Here is a 24,406-nt window from a genome sequence, read left to right on the forward strand (position 1 = left end):
ACAAAATAAAGATAAATTATGCAAGCTAATTTTGACCAGGACAGTGACCTGGTATGATCCTGTTGACTTGTTCCTTCAACAGGATATAATCTCCTGTACAGGATCAGGATGCTTGTCCTTCAGCAGTGCCGCTGGGCCAAAAGAATGACCAGCAGCTGCGCCGCAGGCCGCTCGGCGTCTTGCAGATGTGCTCAAACACTCCACCACCGTGGGGGCCCAGCACCCAAGCAATCGTGCCCACCGGCGCCCTAGCACCGCCCAGCAGGATTCCACTAGAGAGCAGGGCCGGGCATCTGCCCACAGAGGGTGGCACTGCCTGGCCTCAGCCACAGAAGAGTCTTTCTGAGGATTAAGTTCATAAAGCGCTTAGAACGGCACCTGGCTCAGAGAGACGTTGCCAAAGTGCGAACGTGCCATCGTCATCGTGCGACGGCCCCGTGCACACCCACCTGCATGCCGATGATGGCGTAGATGAAGAACAGCATGGCGATGAGCAGGCACACGTAGGGCAGGGCCTGCAGAGGCACAGGGAGGACAGCTCAGCTCCAGGAGAGAGGCCCGCCCCCTTGCCTGAGCCTCGTCTGGACAGCGGATGGTGGCCGGGCCTCTGGGGCCACACTGGTCTCAGCTGCCTGCAGACCCACCCCACTGACCACCAAGCTACCGTCAACTCCTTCATCTACAAATCGAGTCATAAAAGCCACCTCAGCCCTTTTTGAGCATAAACAATATACTCTCTGTAAAAGTGAAAGTCTCCTTACCAACCATCACAGGACAACGGGGGCCACAGGAGGTGTGGGCACCCGCCCCGGCCTTCCCGAGGAGGGCGCTCGGGAGGGGGCGGCAGAAGCCCCCCAGCCTGCACGACAAGGGAGGGGTCAGGCCGCGCCTGGCCATGCCCAGCCTCACCTTGAAGGACTGGACGAAGGTCCAGAGCAGGATGCGGATGGTGTAGCCTTGGCGGAGAAGCTTGATGAGTCGGGCAGCACGGAAGAGGCGGAGGAAGCTGAGGTTGATGAAGTTGTTCTGCAGGGAAGAGAGGTTGTGCTCTGACCCTCGGAGACCAGCCTCCCACGGGCACAGGGCGGCCACTCCCCACCCCACCTCCCCAAGTCACTGTGCTCCAAAGAAAAGCGGGTGAAGAGAGAGAGCGGAACAAAAAGTCACCGCTTCACAGTCTAAGCAGCAATCAGCCACCGGGAAACCTTCCCAGAGTGAAGCTTGTCTTTGCAAACTGCTTCTCATGCAGCAAATCAGAGAAACGCCCTCCACAGGGAGGGGCAGAGGAAAGTCCCATGAAGCAGCCCCCGCTGCCAGGGGGGAGGGGAGGGCGCCTGAAGCCAGACCTCCAACACAGACGGACGGACGGCCTCTCTCGCACAGGGCTCGGCCCAGCCGCCCAGGGGCAGGGCTACCACACAGCCAGCAAGGCCCCGGCCTGCCCGGGGCCCAGCCGAGAGGCAGGCCCTCCCTCCGGGCGTGAGCAGGTGCCCGCACGCAGGTCACCGCAGGAGGCGTAGGTGGTGTCGGTCCCGCCGCCCACGCCAGGGAAGCCACCTCCGCAGCCCGCTACCCGGTCTCTGCCCCAGAGAGCCCAAGTCATCTCGCTCGGCCCCCTCATCCAAAGGGTCGAAGTCAGGCACAAACGAGCCCAACCGTCTCTGGAGCGCACGGATGACCTGGGAGCGAGGCCTCCACCCTGGCCCAGGGGCGCCTGAATTCCTGGCCACCCCTTTCGGGGGGCCCGGCCCCGCTCGGCGTCCGTGAGTTAGGCAGGGGCGCTCGCGGGCCCGGGCGGCTTCCTGCCCTGTCTGCTCGGAGACCAGGTGCCCACGCGCAGCCTGAGGGCAGCTTCCCCGCACTTGGCTGCTTTGAAATATGCAAGCTGCTCAGGCTAGACACGTTGTGTTGCCAGAGGCAGTGGTCGAATACAGAGACAAGAGAGCGCAGGTGCGCCGCAGAGCTCGCGCAGGAGGCGGCGGGTCCTGGGCAGAGCCGCGTCCTCCCTCCGGGGCTGCCCGTCTGGCCTTGGCTGGGGCGAGGCGTCGCCGGAGAGACGGGCCTCCCTGCGCCCCTGCACCGCCTGTCTCCCGGGCTGGCTTCTTTGCTTCCCACCAGGGACTCTGGACCGTCTCTGCTGGCGAGGGACTTACAGCTCCCCTGGGGGGTCGCTCCCAGGTTTTGGCCAGCGCCACAGGGAGAGGGGGCCGTTGGCAGGCACGAGGAGGGGCGACCGCGGTCCAGATCAGCAAAAGCAGGCAGAAGAGGACCTCGGGGTGGCCCTGGAGGGTGGACTCGTCTCCTGCAGCTCCCTCACTGGCTCGCGCTGGGGCAAGAGGACCTCGGGGGCAGACAGGACGGATGGGGCACATCCACGGTCTCTGTCTGAGCCCCGCGGGCCCTGAGGACTCTCAGGTGAGCCAGTCGCCTCAGGAGGACGAGCCCAGGGGTCGAAGGGGGGCACCGCCTACGGTGCCGGGGGACCCTTCGTACAAGACAGTAAAGCACAGCAACGGGGGGCTGCCACCTCGGGGGATCCGCTTTCAAACCGCCTGCGCAGGTGGGTCTGGAGGCGCCAAGACCAAAGCAATTTGCTCAGACGCTGGGACAGACAAGATTTCCTGGAACTACTGCGGGGAGATATAAGCTTCTGGGTAAGAAGGAAGAGACGGAGGCCACAGCGGGCGGCGGAAGGCGCAGTTTGTTCCAATTAACGGGATGCGTGAACGCAGCCCCTTCCTCCTTTCTGTTGAGACCCAGGTCCCAGCCCTCCTCCCCGGCTTCTCTCTCGGGGCGCCACGGGCACGTGGGAGAGGGTGCAGGTGCCAGCAGACAGACAGCCCTAGAGAGCCATGAGGGCGGAGGCGACAGCGGCCACAGATGCCGCAAGCACAGTGTGACAGGCTGAGTGCACCATGGCTGCACCCGGGCGCGAGCCGCCAGGCACCACCATGCAGATTGCATGCGGGATGGCAGGGGCAGCAAGCACACAGCGGCCTCCCCCTGGCTGAGCACCGTCACCCCTGACCTCAGCCAACCCCGTGGAGGCGGATGCAACCTGCCCCGACCCCCCCGAGTCCATGGTTTCTGCTGCACCCACGAGCAAGCCCAGCTACTTCCAAGCCAGGCCCCTCCTTACGGCCCCTGCCTCTGAGCCGGGAAAGGTCAGCTTCACAGCCCTCAACACGGAGCTGATTTACGCCGAGGGGACACTGGTCCCCAGCTCCACTGAGCGCCAGCTTCCACCTCCACACGAGGGAGGTGTTAGGACATCATGCCCGGGGGCGAGGAACCCCTGAGAAAAGGAACTTCCGGTGCCCTGAGCACTGAAACGCCGCCACAGAGGCAAACGGAGCCCAGGCCGAGGCCCACGTCTCCTGCATCCAAGCACATCACTGCCTCTGGTCAGAGTCAGCACAATGAGGTGCCCCCCTCACACTGTGCACGTGTCGGGGGACCACACACGTGCCAGGGATGAGGTGCAGCAGAGCGTGGAACAAGCTGCTCTCCTACTCAGCTTCGTTCTCAAGGGGACCGACGATGGGGGAGAGACAGAGAGAAAGGAGAGAAAGCCCACACACGCACAGTACCCTGGGCGCTGACCTGAAGGCAGAGGAGGGCACAGGGCGGGTGGACGGGAAGGGCTGAGCAGAGGCCTGGTGCCACGAGCAGAGCCTGTGCGAAAGATGCGGCCTGGTGTTTCGGCAGCATCAGACAGCCTTTTCTCAAAACTCAAGCTTTTTTGCTCCGACTATGAAACCCTTTATCGCAAGCATTCACATTCCGTAGCAGGAATCTCAGAATCCGCCACTTTGCATGAACTTGCAGTCACGGCCTCACACACTCTGCCCCCAGCACCTTCTCTCTCCCCTCACCCAGGAGGAGGCTCCGTCCACACCGCCTGCACGGGCTCCACACAAGCTCGCTGACCAGGGCGCACAAGGATCAGCGACGCTGGATGAAGGCCCGGCCCTCTGGTTCCCTCCTGGAACAGAGGCCCTCCTCTACTCAGGCCACGCCCCTGGCCTGGTGCCCCCCAGCCAGGCCCCCACGGAAGACACGCCAGGAAGGACCCTACAGGAGACCTTGCCAGGGCCGCTGGGCAGAGCCGAGTCCACTTGGTCGGCCAGTGGAGACAGAAGGGAGAGGACTGCAGCAGAAACCACGGACTTTGCGGGGATCAGATCCAAACTCACATCCTGCAAAACCTCCTGAATTCTGAGCCGTCTCATCACTTACCTGCCTCTCGCTCAGAAGCCCCTACCTCCTCTCTCAGCCCAAGGCCAGTTCCTGGGATCAGATGGGCCCCGGGAGCCGGGAGAGTGCGCGAGAGGCCAGAGGGGCGGGTGCAGCTGGGCTCGGAGCGCAGGAGGGCAGTGGCGAGGGGTGACAGGGAGCAGAGAGAGGAGGACCAGGGCAAGCAAAGCAGGGAGTTTTAAGAACTGTTTAAAGTCATGAAACCAACCGTTTCCTATATGTGATGTTTTCATGGATGGATATTTGCGTATTATTTACAAATTGGGATGTTTGAGCAGCAGGCGCACAACATACAGACGGAGACATGGTTTTCGCATTGTATGTTGGTTGGGTGACGTGAGCCAGCAGGTAGGTGAGGGTAAATCAAGAACAGAAACAGAAAACAAAAGAGAAAATGAGTCACCAGCACAAGCAAAACTCAAACTCTGAATACTTCACTGGAGATTTTTAGGATTTTGGTAAACTTTGCATATTTTGCTTAAAATGTACCAAATCAAAACACACTTTTGAAATCTGTAGGCTATGCAGACAGGGGCATCATTTGCATTTCTGTTTGTAATGCAAATCCAAAGATGACTCACAGACACTTATTTTTTTATTTCCAGGCAAAGAAATCAATGTCAGTTTTAGGCTTGCTGAGAGTGCGTTCTCTACGTGACCCTGGTTAAGACTGTTGCTCTATGGTGATTTTTAAGTCGGGGGTGGGAACTGACACTCATATTTTTGCCTAAGGAAAAAAAAGTGCATTCACAAAGCAACATATGAAGTGACTACAATGGAGAAAGAAAAAAAGACACCGAAATCCACAAGACGGCTTCCTTTCACCTTTCCTCCTCCAGGTGGGACCCGGTGAAGACTGCCCTCTGAAATCACTAGCTGCCGCCCTCTGAAATCACTAGCTGCCGGGGCGGCTCAGCTTTCAGACCGAGCAGCTTCTCAGCCCTCCCGCCACCCCTGCTGAGCGTCCAGGACTGGCGGTGGCTACCCTGGAGGTCTTGCTGGGATTAAGTTCTCAAGCATCTGCAAGCCGCCCTCCCTCGAGTTTCCAGCAGCTCTGTGGGGGAGGTGCCCCGGGGAGACAGCACCCCTGCCTGCCCCTCCTGTGGGTGCCCTCCCAGCCGCCACCCCTCTGCCGAGGGGGCACACACACGCCCAAAGCCCCAGGGCTGCGTCCTTGCAGTTGGGAGCCCAGTGTCCGGATGCCTTTATCTGGGGCATAAAGACTCCTGTGCCCAAGGAGGCGGAGCGCCTACAGGTAGCACCACGCTAGGGAACTACTTCCGCTGGGGAACTACTTCCGCTGGGGAACTACTTCCGGGTGAGCAGAGGTGCACAGCGAAGGGGCGGCAGCTGGGCAAGTGCTGCAAGGCCAGCAGCAGGGGGAACAAATAACCGTGTTCTGTTGTTAAGATGGCAGCTTTCAGCTTTTTGCCTGGATTATTCAGATCACTGACTTTTCAAAAGCATGAAACATCTCATGTAAACAAAAGAATATGTGCAAGTATATGTCCACACACATATTTTAAATAAAGATAATAAAATATCCACATATTCATCATGCAGCTTAAAACACGGAATGTCACCATTACTTCGGAAGCCCTTCCTGTCTCTCTCTCTTCCCCAGATGTAGTAACTATCCTTAATTCTTGTCAATAATTGCTTTTCTTCACTGTTTTACCTCAGACTCTTAAAACGCGTTTATACTTGCCTGTTCTTAACTCTGTGACGGGATCAGACCGTACGTAGCCCTCTGGGGCTCAGGCAAGCTTGCGCCCTGACTCGGAGCAAAAAACACCGACTGGGGGAAGCATCCTCTTGGCAAGGGTGCCTTTCACTGTGTCAATAAACCACTTCTGCCGCTGCGAACAACGCTGCCACGAACCTCAGCGTGCAAACGTCTCCGGGTGCCTTTGCCAGGCACCCCGGGCAGGCACACACGCCCACCCCCCCCCCCCCTCCAGAGAGGCCGAGCCGGCCGACACCCGGCAGCAGCGCCCACATCCGCACCTACAGCCGGCAACCTCGGGGCTTCTGTCTGACAAATGCTGGGTGTGGAATGGCATCTCGGTGCCGTTTCACTTTGTATCTCTTTGACTACAAGCACGGCTGAGCATCTTTCTGCGGCCACTTGTGTTTTCTATTTTGTAAGATGCCCCACCGCACCTCCTGCTCCCCGAAGAGCCCTGCACATCCTGGACACTAACCTCCACTGCGAGCCTTGCTCACTACATGCCGGCCTCACGCTCTTCTCCCCCGTGGACCTCATCCCGCCTCATCGTACCGGCTCCCCATTCCTAGCCTTACGTCACCGGCCCGAGCCTCCTCCAGCCGCCCGCCGGGCGACTCCCGGGAGGACGGCGGGACTGAACCCGAACACGGACCCAGGGCGGCCGCACCGCCCTCAGCAAACCGCTTCCTCACAATTCCCTCCCTTTTCAGCGAATGACAATCCACTTCTCCCAGCGCTCGGACGACACAGTGTGATGCCAGCCTGGCCTCATCGTTCACACCCACGCGCGACCCATCTGCAGCTCTACCTTGAAATTACACGCAGCACTTGACAATGTCTGACCGCATCCAGCTCCTCTCCCGGCTCACAGCAGCCACGCCGGGCCGCACACACAGCCTCCAAGGCCAGCTTCCCAGTTGTCAGCACTCACGTCTTTGTTTCTGGGAGCTTTCCCAGGCCAGCACACGATACCCAGGCCCTAACGTTAATGAAGGGTGAGCCGCTGAAAAAATAATTCTCAGCCCTCAAGGCGCGGCGCGCGCGGCTGCCGGGAGAGCCCCAGGGCAGGAACCGTAGCTGACTTGATGGCGCCTTTCCCGGGCCGCCTGCCTCTCCGCTCGCTTCCAGGTGCACGACTTGCACCACATTCTTCTCTCAGGGTCTGTCTCTGGGGGAACCCGGCCGAGACAGCCCTGACGGGTCTCGCTGCGTCTGCCTGTGCCCTGCACAATATTCTCAACGAAGCTGCCAGGGCCGTGGTCTTAAACGCCAGAGCGCGTCACTCCTCTTCACAAAACCCTCCAAACCCTCCCACCTCACTCAAAAGAAAAGCCAAGGTTTACCGACTGCAAGGTCTTCACTGCGCAGCCACAGCGCCCACCCCTCCTTCCCCCCTGGGGGGGGCGGGTCTCTGCACCCGCTGCTCCCCAGCCGTCACCTGCTCGGGTTCCTCGAGAGCCCAGACTTCCTGACCCGGGGTCGCCGTCTCCGCGGCGCCCGGTCACGGCTCCCAGTGTCGCACAGCCCCTCTGCTCTGCCTTCTCCCTGGTCACTGTCGGGCACCGTGTGTCTTTCCCGTTAGAATGAGCGGGGATTTTCATCTTTTGTCCCAGCACTTAGAATAGTGCTTAGCACATGATAGGCACTGCATAAATATTTGAACGTGTACAAATGAAGGAATGTGATGCAAATATCCTTCCCCTGTTCATGGATTGGCCTTCCTCCTTTTGATACACAGAAACTTTACGTGATATAATTTCTTTCCAGTTATGGCTGGTGCTTTATATATATTTTGCTTAAGAAATCAGTCCTTATCTCAAAGTCTTAAAAATAATCGCTTGTATTTTCCGCTAAGAGTTTTAAAGGTTTTGGCTCTTATATTTAAGTCTTTTCATCCATTTGCGGTATTTTTGTGAATGGTGCGAACCAAGATCCAGTGCCTCTTTTTCCCTGGACTGATCGTCAGCTACGCCCACAGACGGTCACACACTGAGTCTCCACACGCGAGGGGGTTTGATTCCAGGCTCTTGGGCTACTCCACACGGTCTAAACTGCTACAGCTTTGCAGGAGGAAGTCGCCTCCCTGGCACGGCACCCCAGGAGCACCTTCTCACTATTAAGTATCTTGGCTATTTGGGAGCCTTTGCTCTTCCTTATAAATTTTAGAAGCAGCTTTTGTCAAATTCCAAAACAAAGAGACAAACAAACAAAAAGAAAAACAAAATCATTGGTGTTTTTATTGAAATTGCATTGAATCTACAGATCAATTGGGAGAACTGTCATCTCTATGACACTGACACTACTTATTAATTAACATAACGTATAACTCTATCTATTCAAGTCTTGTTTAGCATCTTCCAATAAAGTTTAGTGATTTTCCACAAAGAGGTCCTGCATGTGTACCTTGTTAGAGGTCTATTGTCAGGACTGCTGGCACCTAATGAAACGCAGCAAACTTACTTGAGCAATCTCACATTTAATTCGTTTTAGATTATTCTGGATTTCATCCACAGACGGCTCGTCTTCATGGGCCGTGTGCCACCAGCCCAGCAACAACCCAGTGCACCGTGGAAGTGCTACATCCGGGGCCACACCTGGGCAAGGCTAGAGGGCACCGTCACACGACGGCTGGCCTGGCCCCCACACCGCTCACCTCTGTGGCACCACTGTCTCTTCCTCAGCTCACCCCTCCCCAGCACATCATGGGATGATCACTAAATGTCGAGGACAAACTCCAACCTGGTTATGGAGGGACCGGCTTAATACGTTGGTGCAGGCCTCACCAGAGCCCCAGGCAGCGTCGGCCTGAAAGACAGTGGTGAGGCAGAGCTCTTCCGCCACAGTACGTACGTGTGTGTGTGTGTGTGTGTGTGTGTGTGCGCGCGTGAAGTCGCTGGTGGTAAGGAACACAGGGTCCTAGGCAGAGGCTACAGCTTGGTCGGGCCTCCGGAGGGAACAAAGTCTGTGGCAGAGGCCACCTCTGGATGTGGGAATGGGCACCACGGGCAGGTCTAGGCATCACATGTTAACGTCCACCCCGCATACCTACAGCCATAGGGACACGAAAACCCCACGCGCCTTACGCTGTGTGGACGACAGACGTCAGCAAGCCTCTGTCCTCCCAGCCCCCGCTCACACGGCAAGGCTGATCCAGTCACGGCCACCACTGAATACCAGCTCGCTGTGAGCGGAGGCCACCTTTAGGCCCCTACAGGGAACCACGCCTGGAGCTGTCACTCAGCCACTTGGTGGTAAGTCGCCTACCTGAGAACCTTTCACCCGCAAGCAACAGTGATCTGTCTCAATGGGGATCGCTCACATCTTGGGTGCGGGCCTGCCTCTGCTGATGCACCGGCGTCAGAGATTTACCAACAGGGGGCGCCACATGCCGTCCGCTCAGAGCAAGCGGCGGGGGGGGGGCAAAGGAGCAGGAGACCCAGGACCCACCAGCACGTCACACTCCACATCACTCAGGAGGCGTCGCTCTGATAAAATGCCGAGATGGCCTCTTACAGGCCCAGAAAACAGCTGGCCTGGTGGGGCACCTCAGGGGGTTCGGGGTGCTGCACTTCAAGATGAACTGACGGCCAACAGACATACTGGGTGCCTGACCTGTAAACCGCATGGGTCCAGGAAGCAAGGGGCCAAAGCGGAGGTGGCCCCTGTCACCATGACTCCAGCAGCCCGCTGGGACTTTGTGTCACCATCCCCACAAACTCAGGCTAGGCGCATCTCGGGGTCCTGACTCAAAACCGGCTGGAGACCACTTCCACTGTGGGACACAGGAAGGCCGTGGTGGCTCCTGTCGCTCTGGGTTCCCCAGAGTTTCCACACTGGCCAGGGTGTGAAGGGCAGAGCTGCCCCTGCACAGGGGCAGGGAGAAGTCTGTCTGGAAGTCAGGGGCTCCCGGGGCCTTTCTAGAGGTTCCTGGGACCAGTCTGAACCGTGCCTGGACCATCACGGCAGCCAGGGCCACACAGGGTATGGAAGCAGGGCCCGGGCCCCACAGCACAGAGGTCTGGCCGCAGGTGAGGGGACCCGGCGACGACACAAATCCCCAGCACAGCAGCAGGTGCCCTGCTCCCCCACTCGACCCTCTCCTCCCAGAAGACAGCAGCGGGACCGACGTGAGGTGTGGGTGGAGTCAGGTTGAGCCAGGGCTGCGAGCAGATACCCCCCCCCCGCCCCCGCCCGTGGCCCTTCCCCCGCAGCAGCGCAGGCGGCCAGAGCTTGCTTCGCCTGCCCTTGGAGCGGACACCCCGGACACAGCCTTTAGCCGAGGACTGGTGGGCACAGAGGTAGGAGCTCTGCAGCTCTGAGGTGTGACCCAGCCTGTCTCCAGAGCCCCTGGGGGCTGACCCGATTCACCGGCACCTCTGGTCCTTCTCTCCCCATCCACCTCCCCAAAGCTCTCTCCACGGATTCTGCCTCAGAACACGTCCTAAGACATAACTTGTACAAGAACCCTCACCTTGGTGTCTGTTCCTAGAGAATTCAACCTGAGAAAAATAAATGTGGTTTTTGCCATTGAATTCTAACTTAACGTGTTGTGCTTAAAGAATACCGCTTTATGACTCAGATTCTCTCAAATTTGTTGAGACAAGTTCATGTTCTAGCCCTCAGTCAGTTTTTAGATATAATCCATGTATTTTAGTGAGAATAAGAATCTCCAGCAACGTGTAAACACACACACACACACACACACACACACACACACACACACACACCCCACGTATATGTAAAACAAACCTAATACTTTAAAATATTCTAAATCCTTACTGGTTTTAGTTTGTATCTTTTTGGCACCAGTTGTTAGATGTGTATGTATTAGATACAAACAAATTTAGAAGATCCTTATCTTCCTGGTCACTTGTTACCATGGAGCTCCCAGGTGATTCTCAGGCCACCAGCCTGGAAGCGCTCCTGGGAACCAATTTCTCATCCAAGAAAAAGCATTTGCCGAAAGGACCCCCCCACCCCGCTCATCACCACGCTCGCCTCTGGAGAGGAGCTGCCATCTCCAGAGCTCGTGGGGAATTCTGCTCCGGAGGAGGAGCTCACACCATCGGGGCCTGGAGGCTCAGCGAGGGAACACCTCTGGAAGGAAACCACTGGGGGCCCTGCGGGGGCAGGAGGTGCTACTTACCGCAATCTCTGTTACTAAAATATCAGTAATACTTCCCAACACAGTGACAAAGTCAAAGACGTTCCAGGCGTCTCTGAAATAGTTCTGGAGAGAAAGAAGGGCAGTTAGTGAGGGGCCGGTGAGGGCTCTGCCAGACAAGGAGCTGCAGGAGGTGGCCTCTAGTCAAGAAGGCGGCGAGTGGACAGACGCGCCGCCTCAGGTGGGAGAGCACAAGGCCACGCATCCAGAGGGAAGGGGCCCGGCCCCACCCGCTTCCGGGAGCAGGGCGGGGGCAGAGGTGCGGGCAGCCCCCGGCAGCCCCCTCCCTGGGGCCCCTCCAGGGTCACATGTGTTCTGGGGGTTCAGGGAATCCCCAGCTCCAAACGGTGGGCCCCCAAAGGTCCCCTGAAGAGGGGGAGCCAGGATGCAGACACGTAAAGGCCAGGAGGGGCCAAGGCACGTACCAGCACCCCAAAGGCGATGATCTTGAGCACGCACTCCATGGAGAACATGGACGTGAACACGATATTCAGACACTTCAACATCAGCTCGTACTCGTAGGGCGCGTCGTAGAACTGCCCGGGGAAGGGGTACCGTTGGCCCCGGGCCAGGCTGCCCTGAGACAGCCCACGGGGCCCACGATGACCTCCCATCACACACGCCTGCTGCACGGGGACCCCCTCCCGGTTCCCCTTGTCTCCCGGAACCTTCTCATGATCTCAGCCCACGGACGACTGAGGGCCCCGGGTTGCGCAGGCACCCTGAGCTGGGCGGCACCCGGGCGACGCCCACTCCGGCCCGTAGCCCGGGAGGAGGCCAACCCCCCGCCAGGCTGGAGTTGGGTTCCCGCCCCACGGGAGCCGGGAGCCGGCACGCGGGCCCCACGCACCTTCATCATCAGCACCACGGTGTTCAGGGCGATCATAGCCATGATGAAATACTCGAAGGGCGGCGAGACCACGAACGTCCACGTCTTGTACTGGAACGACTGCTTGTTCTGGGGCATGTACCGCGTCAGGGGTTTGGCGCTGATGGCGAAGTCGATGCAAGCCCTCTGCACAGGAGGGAGGGAGCGGGGTGAGTCTGGACCCTGCGGAGCCCCTGCGCCCCCCCCGCCCTCATCCAGAGGCCTCCTCCAGGCAGCCCTCCCTGCCCTGCGCTGGCCGGTGGTTCCCACACGGAAGGGGAGCCCAGGGGCCCTGCCCCCACTGCCCACTGAGAGCCCGCGAGGAGACGGAGTGGGAGGGGAGTCGCCTACCTCGTTCTTCTCCAGGCTGCACTCAGACATGACCTTGTCCCCCTGCTCCTGGAAGGTGATGATGATCAGGGCCACGAAGATGTTGACGAAGAAGAAGGGGAAGACCACGAAGTAGACCACGTAGAAGATGGACAGCTCCATGCGGTACCCGGGGCTCGGGCCCTGCTCCTCATACGTGGCGTCCACCGAGTGCTTCAGCACCCTGGGCCGAGAACCAACGCCAAGCCTCAGGGGAGCCCAGGAGGCCACGGCCCCGGGAAAGGCGAGACCCGCGTCACAGGCGAGGCTCCTGCGGCTGAGCCCAGAGACGGCGCCACGTGCGGGCCAGGCCTGCGCCTCAGGGTGCCACGGCTCCCGGCGGGGACCTGTCTCGCCAGTAGGGCTTATACTCAGGGCCACTGGGGGCACCTCCTAGAGGATGCGTCCGTGTGCCTGAGGTCCTATCCCCCTGGAGGAGAGGTGGGAGAGGTCCCGCAGTCCCGCGCTGCCCGGCTCTCTCCCACCTCACACCAGGTGACCTGCCCACACCCAGCTTCACCTGTCGCCAGAAAGCCTCGGGCTGAGCAGGGTCTCCTGGCAGAGCATCGATCCTACCTTCTGGAGGGTGGTCATCTCGGCCCCAAAGGAAGCCCCTGCCATCCAGTGTGGCACTGAACACACGCACCCCTTGGGCTCCCCTTAACTGCGGCCAGAGGCTGGCACAGAGAGACGCCAAGGGGCCCATCTTCCCTCCGGCCTCCGGCCACTGAACAAGGATTTTCAGGAGCTCACGACGCCGTGCTCTTGGCTTAATCTCCTCCCGCTCCCCACTCTTGAAGGGCAGGGCCACGTCTCACCGGGTAAGTACAAGAGCCCCGGGGGCGTCTGCTTAGTGACGGACGCAGAGTCTGCGCTCCCCACTCTGGCTGCCCCTCTGCTCTAGCCTGACCAAGCGGGGGGCACTCACATGGGCCACCCTTCCCCCGTGGACACTGTGAACAGAGTCAGCAGGGCCCAGAGAACGTTGTCGTAGTGGAAGTCGTATTTCTTCCACTGCCGCGGCTGAGCTTCCACCTCCTCCTTCTCATAATCCAAATACTGGCCCCTGGGAGTGGGAACACAGAGGAAGTCAGAGGTTAAAGACAAAGTATCCAAATAAACCCCTGTGTCTGCGGTCAATTGAATTTTAAAAAGGGTCATCCATTCAGTGGAGAAAGAACGGTCTTTTCAACAGATGGTGCTGAAACCGCTGGGCATCTACAGGTAAGAAAATGAATGTGGGGCTTCCCTGGTGGCGCAGGGGTTGGGAGTCCGACTGCCGATGCAGGGGACGTGGGTTCGTGCCCCGGTCCGGGAAGATCCCACGTGCCGCGGAGTGGCTGGGCCCGTGAGCCACGGCCGCTGAGCCTGCGCGTCCGGAGCCTGTGCTCCGCGACGGGAGAGATCACAGCAGTGAGAGGCCCGCGTAGCACCAAAAAAATAAAAAATAAATAAATAAATAAAAATTTAAAAATGAAAAAAAAAAAAGAAAATGAATGTGGACCCCACGTCACTCCATGTACACAAATTAGCTCAAAATGGATCAAAGACCTCAATGTAAGAGCTAACACTATAAGACTCTTAGAAGAAAACACAGGGGGCCTCAGAAAAGAACAGATAAACTGGACTTCATCAAAATTGAAAGCTTTCTTTGTGCTTCAAAGGACATGATCAACACAGAATGGGACAAAATATTGAAAATCATCTAGCTGATAAGGGACTTGTACCAGGGCTGCTGTATTAAGAACAATTGCAATCGGTTATGAAAAGGACCAACAACGTAATTTTTAAAATGGGTAAAAGATCTGAATAGACATTTTTGCAAAGAAGACCTACAAATGGTCAATGTGCACATGAAAAGAGGCTCCACATCGTGAATCATCAGGGAAATGCAAATCAAACCACAATGAAATAGCACTGTGTACCCCCTAGCACGGCTGTAATTACATTTTTAAAAAGGAAAATAACAAGTATTGGCAAGGATGTGGAGAAGCGGGAACTCCCAGACATGCTGGTGGGAACACAGAATGGTTCAGCCGCTCTGGAAAAGAGCCCGGCAGTTCCTGAAACCGATGAAGAGACGCGCCACGTGACCCAGCAATCGCACTTCTACGTTCCTACTCGAGAGACATGAAAACACCCCTCCACAGAAAAAGCTGTACACATGTTCAAAGCAGCAGTAATCACAACGGCCAAAATGTGGAAACAACCAAACTGTCCACCAACAGATAACTGGATAGTACAATGAGGTGTAACTTAAGAAGGAATAACATCTGACCATTAAAGGGGGCGAAGTACTGCACAGGCCGCAGCAGGAGGCACCTCCACAGCACTAGTGGTGGAAGGTGGACACGCAGGACCCCAGGTCACGTGACTCCCTTTATGTGACGTGTCCAGGACGGCATCCACACAGCACCGCCCTCCCCCTCGCTCCTCCCTGGGGGCGCCTCTCCTGTCTGCTCTGCTGGGGCCGAAGGCCTCGGGGCGACGGGGAAGTGGCTCCAACCCCGGGGCGGCCCTCCGACCTTAGGGCCCAGCCTGGATCTCCAGGGCTGACGGAACGCCCGGCAGTGGCCACGCTGAGCTCCCTGAGGTGTGTGGGCAGGAAGGGCCTGTCCTGCCAAGGAGGTGTGGCGCTGGGGACAGAGGAGCCGCCCTGACCAGTTTACCTGCAGTCCCGCTCCAGCTCCTTGGACTCGTCAGTGCAGTAGAAAAACTTCCCCTTGAAGAGCTGCACCGCGATGACAGCAAATATGAACATGAAGAGCATGTAGACAATCAGGATGTTGAGGACGTTCTTCAGGGAGTTCACCACACAGTCAAACACAGCCTGGGGGAGGGTGGAGCCATGAGGGCCGGGGCCCAGGCCCGTGACCACCGCAAGGCTCTGGACCGGGGCCGGCTGCCTTGCGTGGGAAGCTGCCTGCGCTGTCCTCCTCTAGAAGGGTGATCCGGGACCGGATGGGGTGGGCAGGAGGTGCTAGAAAAGGCGCCGCAGGCAGGGGGGCCAGATGCCGAGGGCAACCTGGTGCTGGGGCCGCGGTTAGGCCACTCTGCCAGGCCATGGGCTGACGTGGAGGGAAGGGGCAAGGCCTCTGCCCGTTGGGGGAAAGTGGGACGGGGAAGCGGTGACGCGGAGGCCAGCTCAGGACAGGGACTTGGGGCATGTCCACGAACCAGAGGCGACTCCTGTCTGTTACCACTGCCCGGGCCTCCTGCCAGGGGCTCTCACTGCTCTCCAGTGAGCCTCTCCCTGCTGCCCTGGCCCTGGTTCCGGCTGGCTGTGCACAAAGGCAGATCCACGACCATCTCCCGAGACCCCACCTGGCACACTCCAGACACAAGCAGCTGCCTTGGCAGCGCAGACCCTGCCCGTCCACCCTTGGAGCCTCCATCACCCCCGGAGCTGCCCCTTCACACGCGGCTCTAAGCAAACCGCCTGCCGTAATCCCTCATCGCTTAGTGTCTCCACGGCCCGCATGCACTACCACACACAGTCTTGGAGGATTGAGTGAGTTTAAGTACAAGCTCAGCATCTATTAGATTGTAGCACAATTCTAAAGCCACAGCCACGCTTCAGGGAACCCCTGCCCTCCCCGCATCTCCCTGTGAGCCCACCTCTCTCCGCAGCCCGTCCCCCTGCACTACAGCTGCTGATGAAACCTGCTGTCCCATCGGGCGCCCCTGGGTTGAGGAAGAGGAGCCTCACAGGACACTGCGGAGAATGAGCCCCCTCGGGGAAGGTCACAGAGCTGAGAGCCCGCCCCACGCACGCGACACAGGCCTCCCCAGTGTGGGGCCTCCCCTCCGCCCTGCTCAGCCTCACCCCACGTGGGAAGCTGCAGGCGCCAGTCCAGTTACACATGTGCACCCCACAATGCACACCTACACGTACACGTGTGCACATGCATGCACACACACGCACAACCTACATGTCCCTGTGTGCCCACACGCACACACGGCCCCACTCCAGACTCGCACCTTGAGCTTGGGCAGCCGCTTGATGGTCTTGAGCGGCCGCAGCACACGCAGGACCCTCAGGGACTTGATGGTGTTGATGTCTTTCCCTTTGGAGCCTCTAGAAGGGAGAAGCCACCCATGTAGACAGGCAGGGTGCACACCTGTGCCCAGAGGACCTGGGGACAGGGCAGCCTCGGCCCTGCAGGCACCTCAAGCCAGGGCATCTCCCCCTACGGGCTGCCTGCCAAGGCCCCCGCAGAGTGGACAAGGGCTGGGGCCAGGTCAGCAGCACCTGGTGTTCAGGGAGAGCTGAGCTTCTGGACGGGAAGAGCCCCTCCCCCAGGGCCGTGTCATTCAGCGCTCCCACCCGCAGCGGGAACAGCAGCTTCCTCCAGACACCATGCTGAGACCCCCAGTGGGAATAAAGCGGAGAGGCCGCGCCAGGACTGCAGCCCCAGCCGGGGCTGGGCTTGGACTGAAAAGGTATTGCAGGTCAAATGTGATGGCCATGTCCTTGGTTTGGTTTCCCGGCTTTGAAGGCTTTTGAGAGTTCAGTCTGAGACTCCTTATGAAAATTTGTAACAAAGCAGCCTTAAAAAGAACTGAAATGATCAGTCACTCTTCTTGCTGCACTTATACAAATAATCAGGCCAAGCTTAATACAAACAAATTAGTTTTACTGTGATTATCTTTGGTAAAAAAGTGGGAGTATTGTAGAGAGAAAAAAATATGTTTGTCCCTTTAGAGATATTAGATTCTAATCCTAAGAATTATCTTTAAGGTTTTGTTATGTACCTGTAAACTGGGCTGGATCCTGAATTCTTCCAGTTTCCTCAAGTATCTGGCTATGACTGACCACACTAACGTTTCCAATTGTCTCCCACCTCCCTGATTTGCAATCAGTCAGAACAAAGATTGCCCTGAAATCTCCTTGGAAGGGACTGCTACCTCACTACCCAGATGGCAGTAAACTTCAGGGGCTTGAACCTTGGATAAACATTTCACAGCTGAAGAAGCCCCAGCACTCCCTTCTCTGGTCTGATCCCCGACACTGGTCTCTCAAGCTCTGGGGCAGAGAGGGGAAGCAGGCCACAGAGGGCCCCTGGGAGAGCCTCCCGCAGGCCAAGGCCCTGCTGCTTTCAGCAGGCTCCGTGCTGGACAGCTCCCAGGTCCCCAGCGCGGTGAAGCTGGGGCTGCCTCAGTCCTGCTGCCCTGCCCGGGGCTCTGCGCAGCCCGGCGGGCTGGGGCGAGGACCAGCCCCCTCCGTGCTGCCCCCCACTCACCTCACCTCACCTGCCACCCACATGTCACAGAGACAATCCATTTCCGAGCCTCCCTCAGGGATGAGGCCACCGCCCCGCCTGCCTTGCCCCTCCCCCTCCCTCTGTGGGAACCCAGAGCCTCAGCCATCCTTCAAAACAAACCCAAAAAACCCCATCTCGTCCTGTACAAATGCTGGAGACCTCCAAGTTGAATTGAGAGGAAGAAAAGTGGCCAACATGGACATAGACTGCTTCGGCCCCAGATGACAGATCATGACTTTACACTTCAATCGTGAAACTCTCCTTTTCCTGCCCATTACTCCCGCGTTGGCACGGAACGATCACACCCTCACCTTTATCTCCCAGACCGTTACTCGTGGGTTAGCCTTTCAGACTGCTGGATTCGTCACCAAAGATTCCGACCTATCCCGACTATCTAGCTCAGATTTGTCTCCACTCGCTAGGAGACCCCACCAGCAGCACCCATCTTTGCAAGGCATTTAGGAAGGCTCTTTATTTCAGGGGAGGAGATTCTAGTCCCACATACACTAAAAACCTGACTGACCCCTGGCTGAAATGGGTAAATGTAGCAAACGCTGTGAATAAATCCATCACTTGGTTTCAAGTAAATAGGCACAAGGAGTTAGGTTAGGAGTAAATATGCACAAGATATGATCAGAAACCTCTCCATAACTCTTGAAGATGTTGCAGATTCCCCTGCAAATATCCTTAGACTCTCTGGCCAAAGTTGGTCCTGATTATCCTGCTTATAATGCCCTTGATGTGTCTGTGTTTGTCGTATTCTCTCAAAAACTTTAAATACATGTTTGTAGCTGATAACCGCTAAGTAATCGGTCTCCATCCTGACTGGAAAGTCGGAAAAGCAGCAAAGAAAACGACCAACATAAGCATTATGAACGTCGCCCTGAGACCTGTGAACGTCACAAGGATTCAGCAAGCACCTCACGGCCCATGGATGCCACATCAAGGATCGAAGCTGCAAAAACTACGCAGCAGCAGCTAAGAGTGGTGCTAATGCCTGTGAATGAAAACTACCGCCTGCCATATCGGTAAACAGAGGATGTCGCAGCCATCAAGCCATCACATTACAGCCACCGGCTGGTGAGCCCTGGGGGAGCTCAGGATGGAGGCCGGGTGCCCCCCGGCTAGCTGCCAGCCACCCCCCTCCCCACGGGGCCCCCCAGGAGACTCAGGATGAGAAGCACAGGACGCTGGCCCAGAGCGCTGAGGTGCACATCAAAGGAACGATTCCATGAGCCCAGACTCTTGCATTTCCCATATAAAGAAAAGCACTAAATCCCTTAACTCGAGATGCCTGGTTTTCTTTAGTTAGCAGCAATCTTTTGATATTACGACTACCTGGGCTCTGTTGCAAAAACTCCTGTATATCCTGGCTCCCCCCTGCCTCTTTGGAGCCGTCCCTCAGAGTTGTCTGAGATGCTGTGGCCCGGGCTTAAGTCCTCAGTTTTGTCCGCCAAATAAAACGTAACTCTCAACTTCTAGGTTGTGAATTTTTTTTAGTCGACACACCTAAAATTTTGATTACTTCTCTCAGGTGGGCTGACAGTTTGATCAGAAGGGGAGAATTGTTTAAAAAAAAAAAGAGGAGAGGGAGAGGGAGGGAGAGGAGAAAGAGGGAAAGGAAGAAAAAGGAGAAGGAAAAATAAAAAGAAACCACAGGCCCAAAGTGGAGTCACTTGCCCCCAGGACAGCAAACCAGGACAGTATTGCAGTTTCAGGCTTCCCCAGGAGTGGAATCTCTGGGCTTTCCTGGTCAGCACCAGTGAGGTAACCTTGCCTGAAACAATCCTTTCTTTCCTTTTGTTAATAACCTTGCCTGGCTCCCTTTCTATAAAGGCCGTCAACTGTGTACAGCTTCCATCGCGTACAGCCTTTCTACTTACTAGACGGGATACCGCCTGTTTCGTGAATCACCGAACAAACCCAATTAGACCTTCAGATTTACTCGGCTGAATTTTGCTTTATAACAGTAGAGGGTCAGAGGTGCTGGGCATTTCAGGGAGGCGTTGTGGAAAGCAGAGAGCAAGAAAGCCGCGTTTCCCGAGGAGACACGTGGGCAAGTGTCTCAGGAGAGCCAATCTCCCGGCGGCCCAGCTCCCACCCAGAGCGGGCACTGCCCTCGGGGCCCGGGCGCCCAGCCTCCGGCACTCAGTCAGGATCCCCCGCTCACCAAAGGGGGGCCACGCCCAGCTCCAGCCCCCAACCCGGCCCCCGGAGGTGAGGCGGGGACGTGTGGCCCTGGGGACGGGGCTCCGGGCAGCATGCAGCCCAGATGGCGGAGGGCAATGAGCGGAGGTGAGGCGTGGTGATGAGACGGCCCACGAGGGGCCGCGGCGCGCTGTGCTGTGCGGCGGTGTGAGGGGACAGAGGGAAGGCGTTACCCCATGAAGCTCCTACCGCGAGTCCAGCAACAGGGGACAAAGAGAAGAGAGTCAGTGAGGGGCCGCCCTGCGGGCTCAGGGGTGAGCCCGCCCCTCCGTATCTGCACCCACCGAGGGTCTTCCTTATCTCTGGATCTCCCCCCACCACCTCCGCCAAATCTCCCCCCTGCTCCACCCGCGCACCCAACGCCCGCCTCCTGCCCGCCACCGCGTAGGGTCTGAGGGAGCCAATCCAGGCCCAGCCACAACAGGGCTGAGTGTCGCTCACTCGGGAGCCACAGAAAATGGCGGAGGCCCCAGCCGCACCCACCCACACCGGCTGACCAAGCAGGGCAGCCGCGTCAGGGCACGACAAGTTTTCTAAAGGACCCAAGAGGCAGACACCGTAAGCAGAGGGCTGCCTATCCAATTTCAGAACCATGGGGAGTGTCAGGGACGAACGAGCCTTGAGGTCCTCCCAGCCCCACAGCCCAGCCCCGTCCAGGCACAGAGGCACTGACTAGACACAGCCATGGAGGCCAGTGGACCCCTCCTCCTTCACCCCCCACTCATCACGCTCTGGGGACTGCAGTCCGGCAAGAGTCAGAGCAGACCTGGGTACTTACGAGAAGGCAAACGCCACCAGGGCCCCACTGACCACAATGAAGTCCAGAATATTCCAGAGGTCCCGGAAGTACGCACCAGGGTGCAGCAGAAGTCCCAAATCGATCATCTTTAGGGGAACAACACACTTTCATGAACAGAATATTTCAGGAAAGAAAGGCAGAGCCAGAGCCCAGAGACGTGGTTAGGGGAAGGGTGCCGCTTCATGTCACGTCCCATCACGGGCGGGGACACAGCCCTGATCATGCCTATCATGGAAGGGGACACGGCTCAGGTCAATTCCTGTCGGGGGAAGGGGTCACGGCTCAGGTGAATTCCTGTCAGGGGAAGGGGTCACAGCTCAGGACACGTCCTGTCAGGAAAAGGGGTCACGGTTCAGGTCACGCCTGTCAGGGGAGGGGTCACAGCTCAGGTCAATTCCTGTCAGGGGAAGGGGACACGGCTCAGGTCAATTCCTGTCAGGGGAGGGGTCACGGCTCAGGTCAATTCCTGTCAGGGGAAGTGGTCACAGCTCAGGACACGTCCTGTCAGGAAAAGGGGTCACGGCTCAGGTCACGCCTGTCAGGAAAAGGGGTCACAGCTCAGGTCACGTCTGTCAGGGGAAGGGGACACGGCTCAGGTCAATTCCTGTCAGGGGAGGGGTCACGGCTCAGGTCAATTCCTGACAGGGGAGGGGTCACGGCTCAGGTCAATTCCTGTCAGGGGAGGGGTCACGGCTCAGGTCAATTCCTGTCAGGGGAAGGGGTCACGGCTCAGGTCAATTCCTGTCAGGGGAGGGGTCACGGCTCAGGTCAATTCCTGACAGGGGAGGGGTCACGGCTCAGGTCAATTCCTGTCAGGGGAGGGGTCACGGCTCAGGTCAATTCCTGTCAGGGGAAGGGGTCACGGCTCAGGTCAATTCCTGACAGGGGAGGGGTCACGGCTCAGGTCAATTCCTGTCAGGGGAGGGGTCACGGCTCAGGTCAATTCCTGTCAGGGGAGGGGTCACGGCTCAGGTCAATTCCTGTCAGGGGAGGGGTCACGGCTCAGGACACGTCCTGTCAGGAAAAGGGGTCACGGCTCAGGTCACGTCTGTCAAGGGAAGGGGACACGGCTCAGGTCAATTCCTGTCAGGGGAGGGGTCACGGCTCAGGTCAATTCCTGTCAGGGGAGGGGTCACGGCTCAGGTCAATTCCTGTCAGGGGAGGGGTCACGGCTCAGGTCAATTCCTGTCAGGGGAAGGGGACACGGCTCAGGTAATGGCCTCTTAGAACCTCTACGGGTGTTTGGGTCTCCATGCCTTTGACCCAATGACCCTGCATGGTCGTGACTGGCTGAGATCCCTCCTGGGCGCCCAGCTCCTGTGGCGCCTGAGCGAGTCTCTCCTCCATCGCTGGGCAGCAGGCACACACTGCCCGGAGCACGCCGCCCGCCAGACCCTCGGAGCTGCTGGATCCTGCCCCTCCTGCAGCGGCACCTTAACGTCCCTGGGCCTCCGTGTCCGGGAGGGAACCGAAGCGAGTGCTCGCGGACACAGGAGCCACCCTGAGTCGGCACGCGGGCCGCCCCCGCGCCCGCCAGCTGTGCTGCCCGCACGCCTGTGTGGAAAGCACAGGCCACCTGGCAACGCCTAGCGAAGGAGCGAAGGTCGCGACACAACGCGGTCGTTCTCCGCCCAGCAGCAAACACCGGTGAGTCCTCTACACCCGCCTGCCGTGACCCTGGGCCTCGAGGCCGCCGCCCTGTCCCCGCTCTCCTTCCTCCAGCCGAGGTCCCGGCCTCCCCCGCTGCTGAGACAGCGCTGCACGGGCTGCGCTCACACCGCACAGTAAGGGGAGCCCGTGGCCCTCAGCGAGAAGGGTCCCCGTTAGCAGGTCGTGGAGACCAGGGCGGGCGCCGCGAGCCCCCCTAAGGCTGCCGTGACGCTGCGGCGAATCCTTAACAAACGTGGCCTTGTGTCTCCACCTGCGGGCTCACGTGCCCTCGTGTCAGCACACGTGTGTGCACGCCCAGGGCGCGCTGCCACGTGCCTCCATCTCCGTCCCGGGGCGACGAGCAAAGCCCCGTGGCCACCAGGGCAACCACACATCTCACCTTTATCACCATCTCGAAGGTGAAGACGCCGGTGAAGATGTAGTCCATGTACTTCAGCACCTGGAACCCAAAGGAAAGGCTTTTCTCGACGGCGAGGCCAGAAGCCCAAGCGGGGCAGGAGCCTGAACAGACAACCCGCCGCCCTGGGGCCCGCGGGCAAGGGGGTGCGGAGGGGCGGGGCGGGAGGCCGGCGGCCCTGTGGGAGCCCCCCTGGGCGGCAGCCCTCCCCCCGCCCCGGGCACGTCCCCGCCCGTCTGTGTCCCCAGACGCTCCCCAGCCCCACGGCAGCGCTCACGTTGTTCCTGGGCGAGTCCGTCTGCACGGGGTCCTCGGCAGCCAGGGCGACGCTGCTCAGGGCAATGACCACGAGGATGACCATCTCGAAGTACCGCATGGTCACGATGTAATGGCAGACGCGGCGGAGGCTGGAGGCAAAGCACGGGTCACCTGAGGCCCACGGAGGGCTGGGCCGGGCCGGCCCCTCCCCGTCGGAAGAGCTGAGCTGTGGGCAGCGTCCCCGGGGTCGGGAGACCGCGGCCAGGTGACTGATGGGGACAGATGCCTGGGAAGGTAGGTGGCGGGAAGGCTGCAGAAACCCTGGGCAGGGCCAGCCCGCCACGGCTTGCAGGCCACGTTGGTCTGGCCCGTTCGCTACATAAAGTTCCACCGGGGCCCAGCCAGGCCTGCTCGTCTACCTGCTGTGGGGCTGCCGTGCCCTGGACGGGCCTCCAGCTCAGCTGCGGGCGGGGGAAGAGGCCGAGTACCCACCGTCCCGTGGAGAGCAGGCGCCTCTCGAGCCCCAGCGCCGGGCGCGGTGCCCCCGTCAGAGCCGCCAGAGCTGCGTGTGTGCACCTGCCCGCCTCCACCCCCCACTACTCTGCTCTGTTCCGGCACATTCTGGGCTGGGACACAGTGGCGAACAAGCCACCAGTAAACATAAAGCAACAGGAGATGCTCAGGTGTTGACACACACTACGACTCAGCAGGAGACAGTGACCGGGAGGCCAGCGAAGGCCTCACAGGGGGAGAGTGAAGCTGATCCTGGGGGACGAGCAAACGAGGCAGACGTCGCGCCTGCCACCCCGAGACACGTGCTCACGGGGGCCCCCTCCTGTCCTGCCTCTGCCGGCTCAGCCGCTGCCCGGCAGCCCATCCGACCTGCTCCTCCCGCCACCGCGGAGCGTTCCCAAGGACACCCACGTCTCCCTGTCCCCGTCCGGGACTGGACTTTGTGCCTGTCTCCTCCTCACCCCGACCGCCGGGGTCCAGCTCCAGCCCGCACACTCCCCGGAGCTGCCCTTCCCAGGCCCCCGAGCGACCTGCTGGCACTTCTCCCTCCTCATTGAGACGCTTTTCCTTCCATTTCCACGATGCTCCATCTCGGGCCCTCTTCCGTCCCAGCCCCCTTCCTTCTAATCAACAGCTGCCGGTCCATCTTGTGGCTGCGTTTCCACCCTCGCTCAGATCCCCAAGTGCCCCGGCCGTGTGCCACCTGCCAGCTGCCCCGGGCTCCACAGGGCCTACGCTCACCACCCCCCAGCTTGGCCGGGCCCCCAGCCATCAAGCAGAAACCCTGGCTGTCGTCCTTCACATCTCCATCCCCTTCCACATCTAATTTGCCATCAAATCCTGCAGATTCTGCCTCCAGAATTTCTCCCCAAGCATTTCACTCCCAAACCTCTCCACTCTGGCAACCCT

The 24,406-nt window shown here is 58.9% G+C and overlaps 1 protein-coding gene across 6 annotated transcripts in view; it reads right to left on the reverse strand.

Moving 5' to 3' along the window:
- Window positions 1-24,406, reverse strand: part of CACNA1B (calcium voltage-gated channel subunit alpha1 B) — a 194,564-nt gene that overhangs the window by 31,557 nt on the left and 138,601 nt on the right. For all 6 annotated transcript variants that reach the window (XM_067040195.1, XM_067040194.1, XM_059073189.2 and 3 more), the window contains 12 exons: window positions 23,004-23,133; window positions 22,709-22,768; window positions 20,638-20,744; window positions 16,369-16,465; window positions 15,057-15,217; window positions 13,316-13,453; window positions 12,370-12,571; window positions 12,001-12,165; window positions 11,576-11,686; window positions 11,133-11,216; window positions 910-1,026; window positions 450-515 (listed from right to left, as the gene is read on the reverse strand). In XM_067040195.1, the coding sequence (XP_066896296.1) occupies window positions 450-515; window positions 910-1,026; window positions 11,133-11,216; window positions 11,576-11,686; window positions 12,001-12,165; window positions 12,370-12,571; window positions 13,316-13,453; window positions 15,057-15,217; window positions 16,369-16,465; window positions 20,638-20,744; window positions 22,709-22,768; window positions 23,004-23,133 (1,438 nt within the window). The remainder of the gene's footprint in view (window positions 1-449; window positions 516-909; window positions 1,027-11,132; window positions 11,217-11,575; window positions 11,687-12,000; window positions 12,166-12,369; window positions 12,572-13,315; window positions 13,454-15,056; window positions 15,218-16,368; window positions 16,466-20,637; window positions 20,745-22,708; window positions 22,769-23,003; window positions 23,134-24,406) is intronic.

Source organism: Kogia breviceps, chromosome 8 (assembly GCF_026419965.1).
Source record: "Kogia breviceps isolate mKogBre1 chromosome 8, mKogBre1 haplotype 1, whole genome shotgun sequence".
NCBI lineage: Eukaryota > Metazoa > Chordata > Mammalia > Artiodactyla > Physeteridae > Kogia > Kogia breviceps.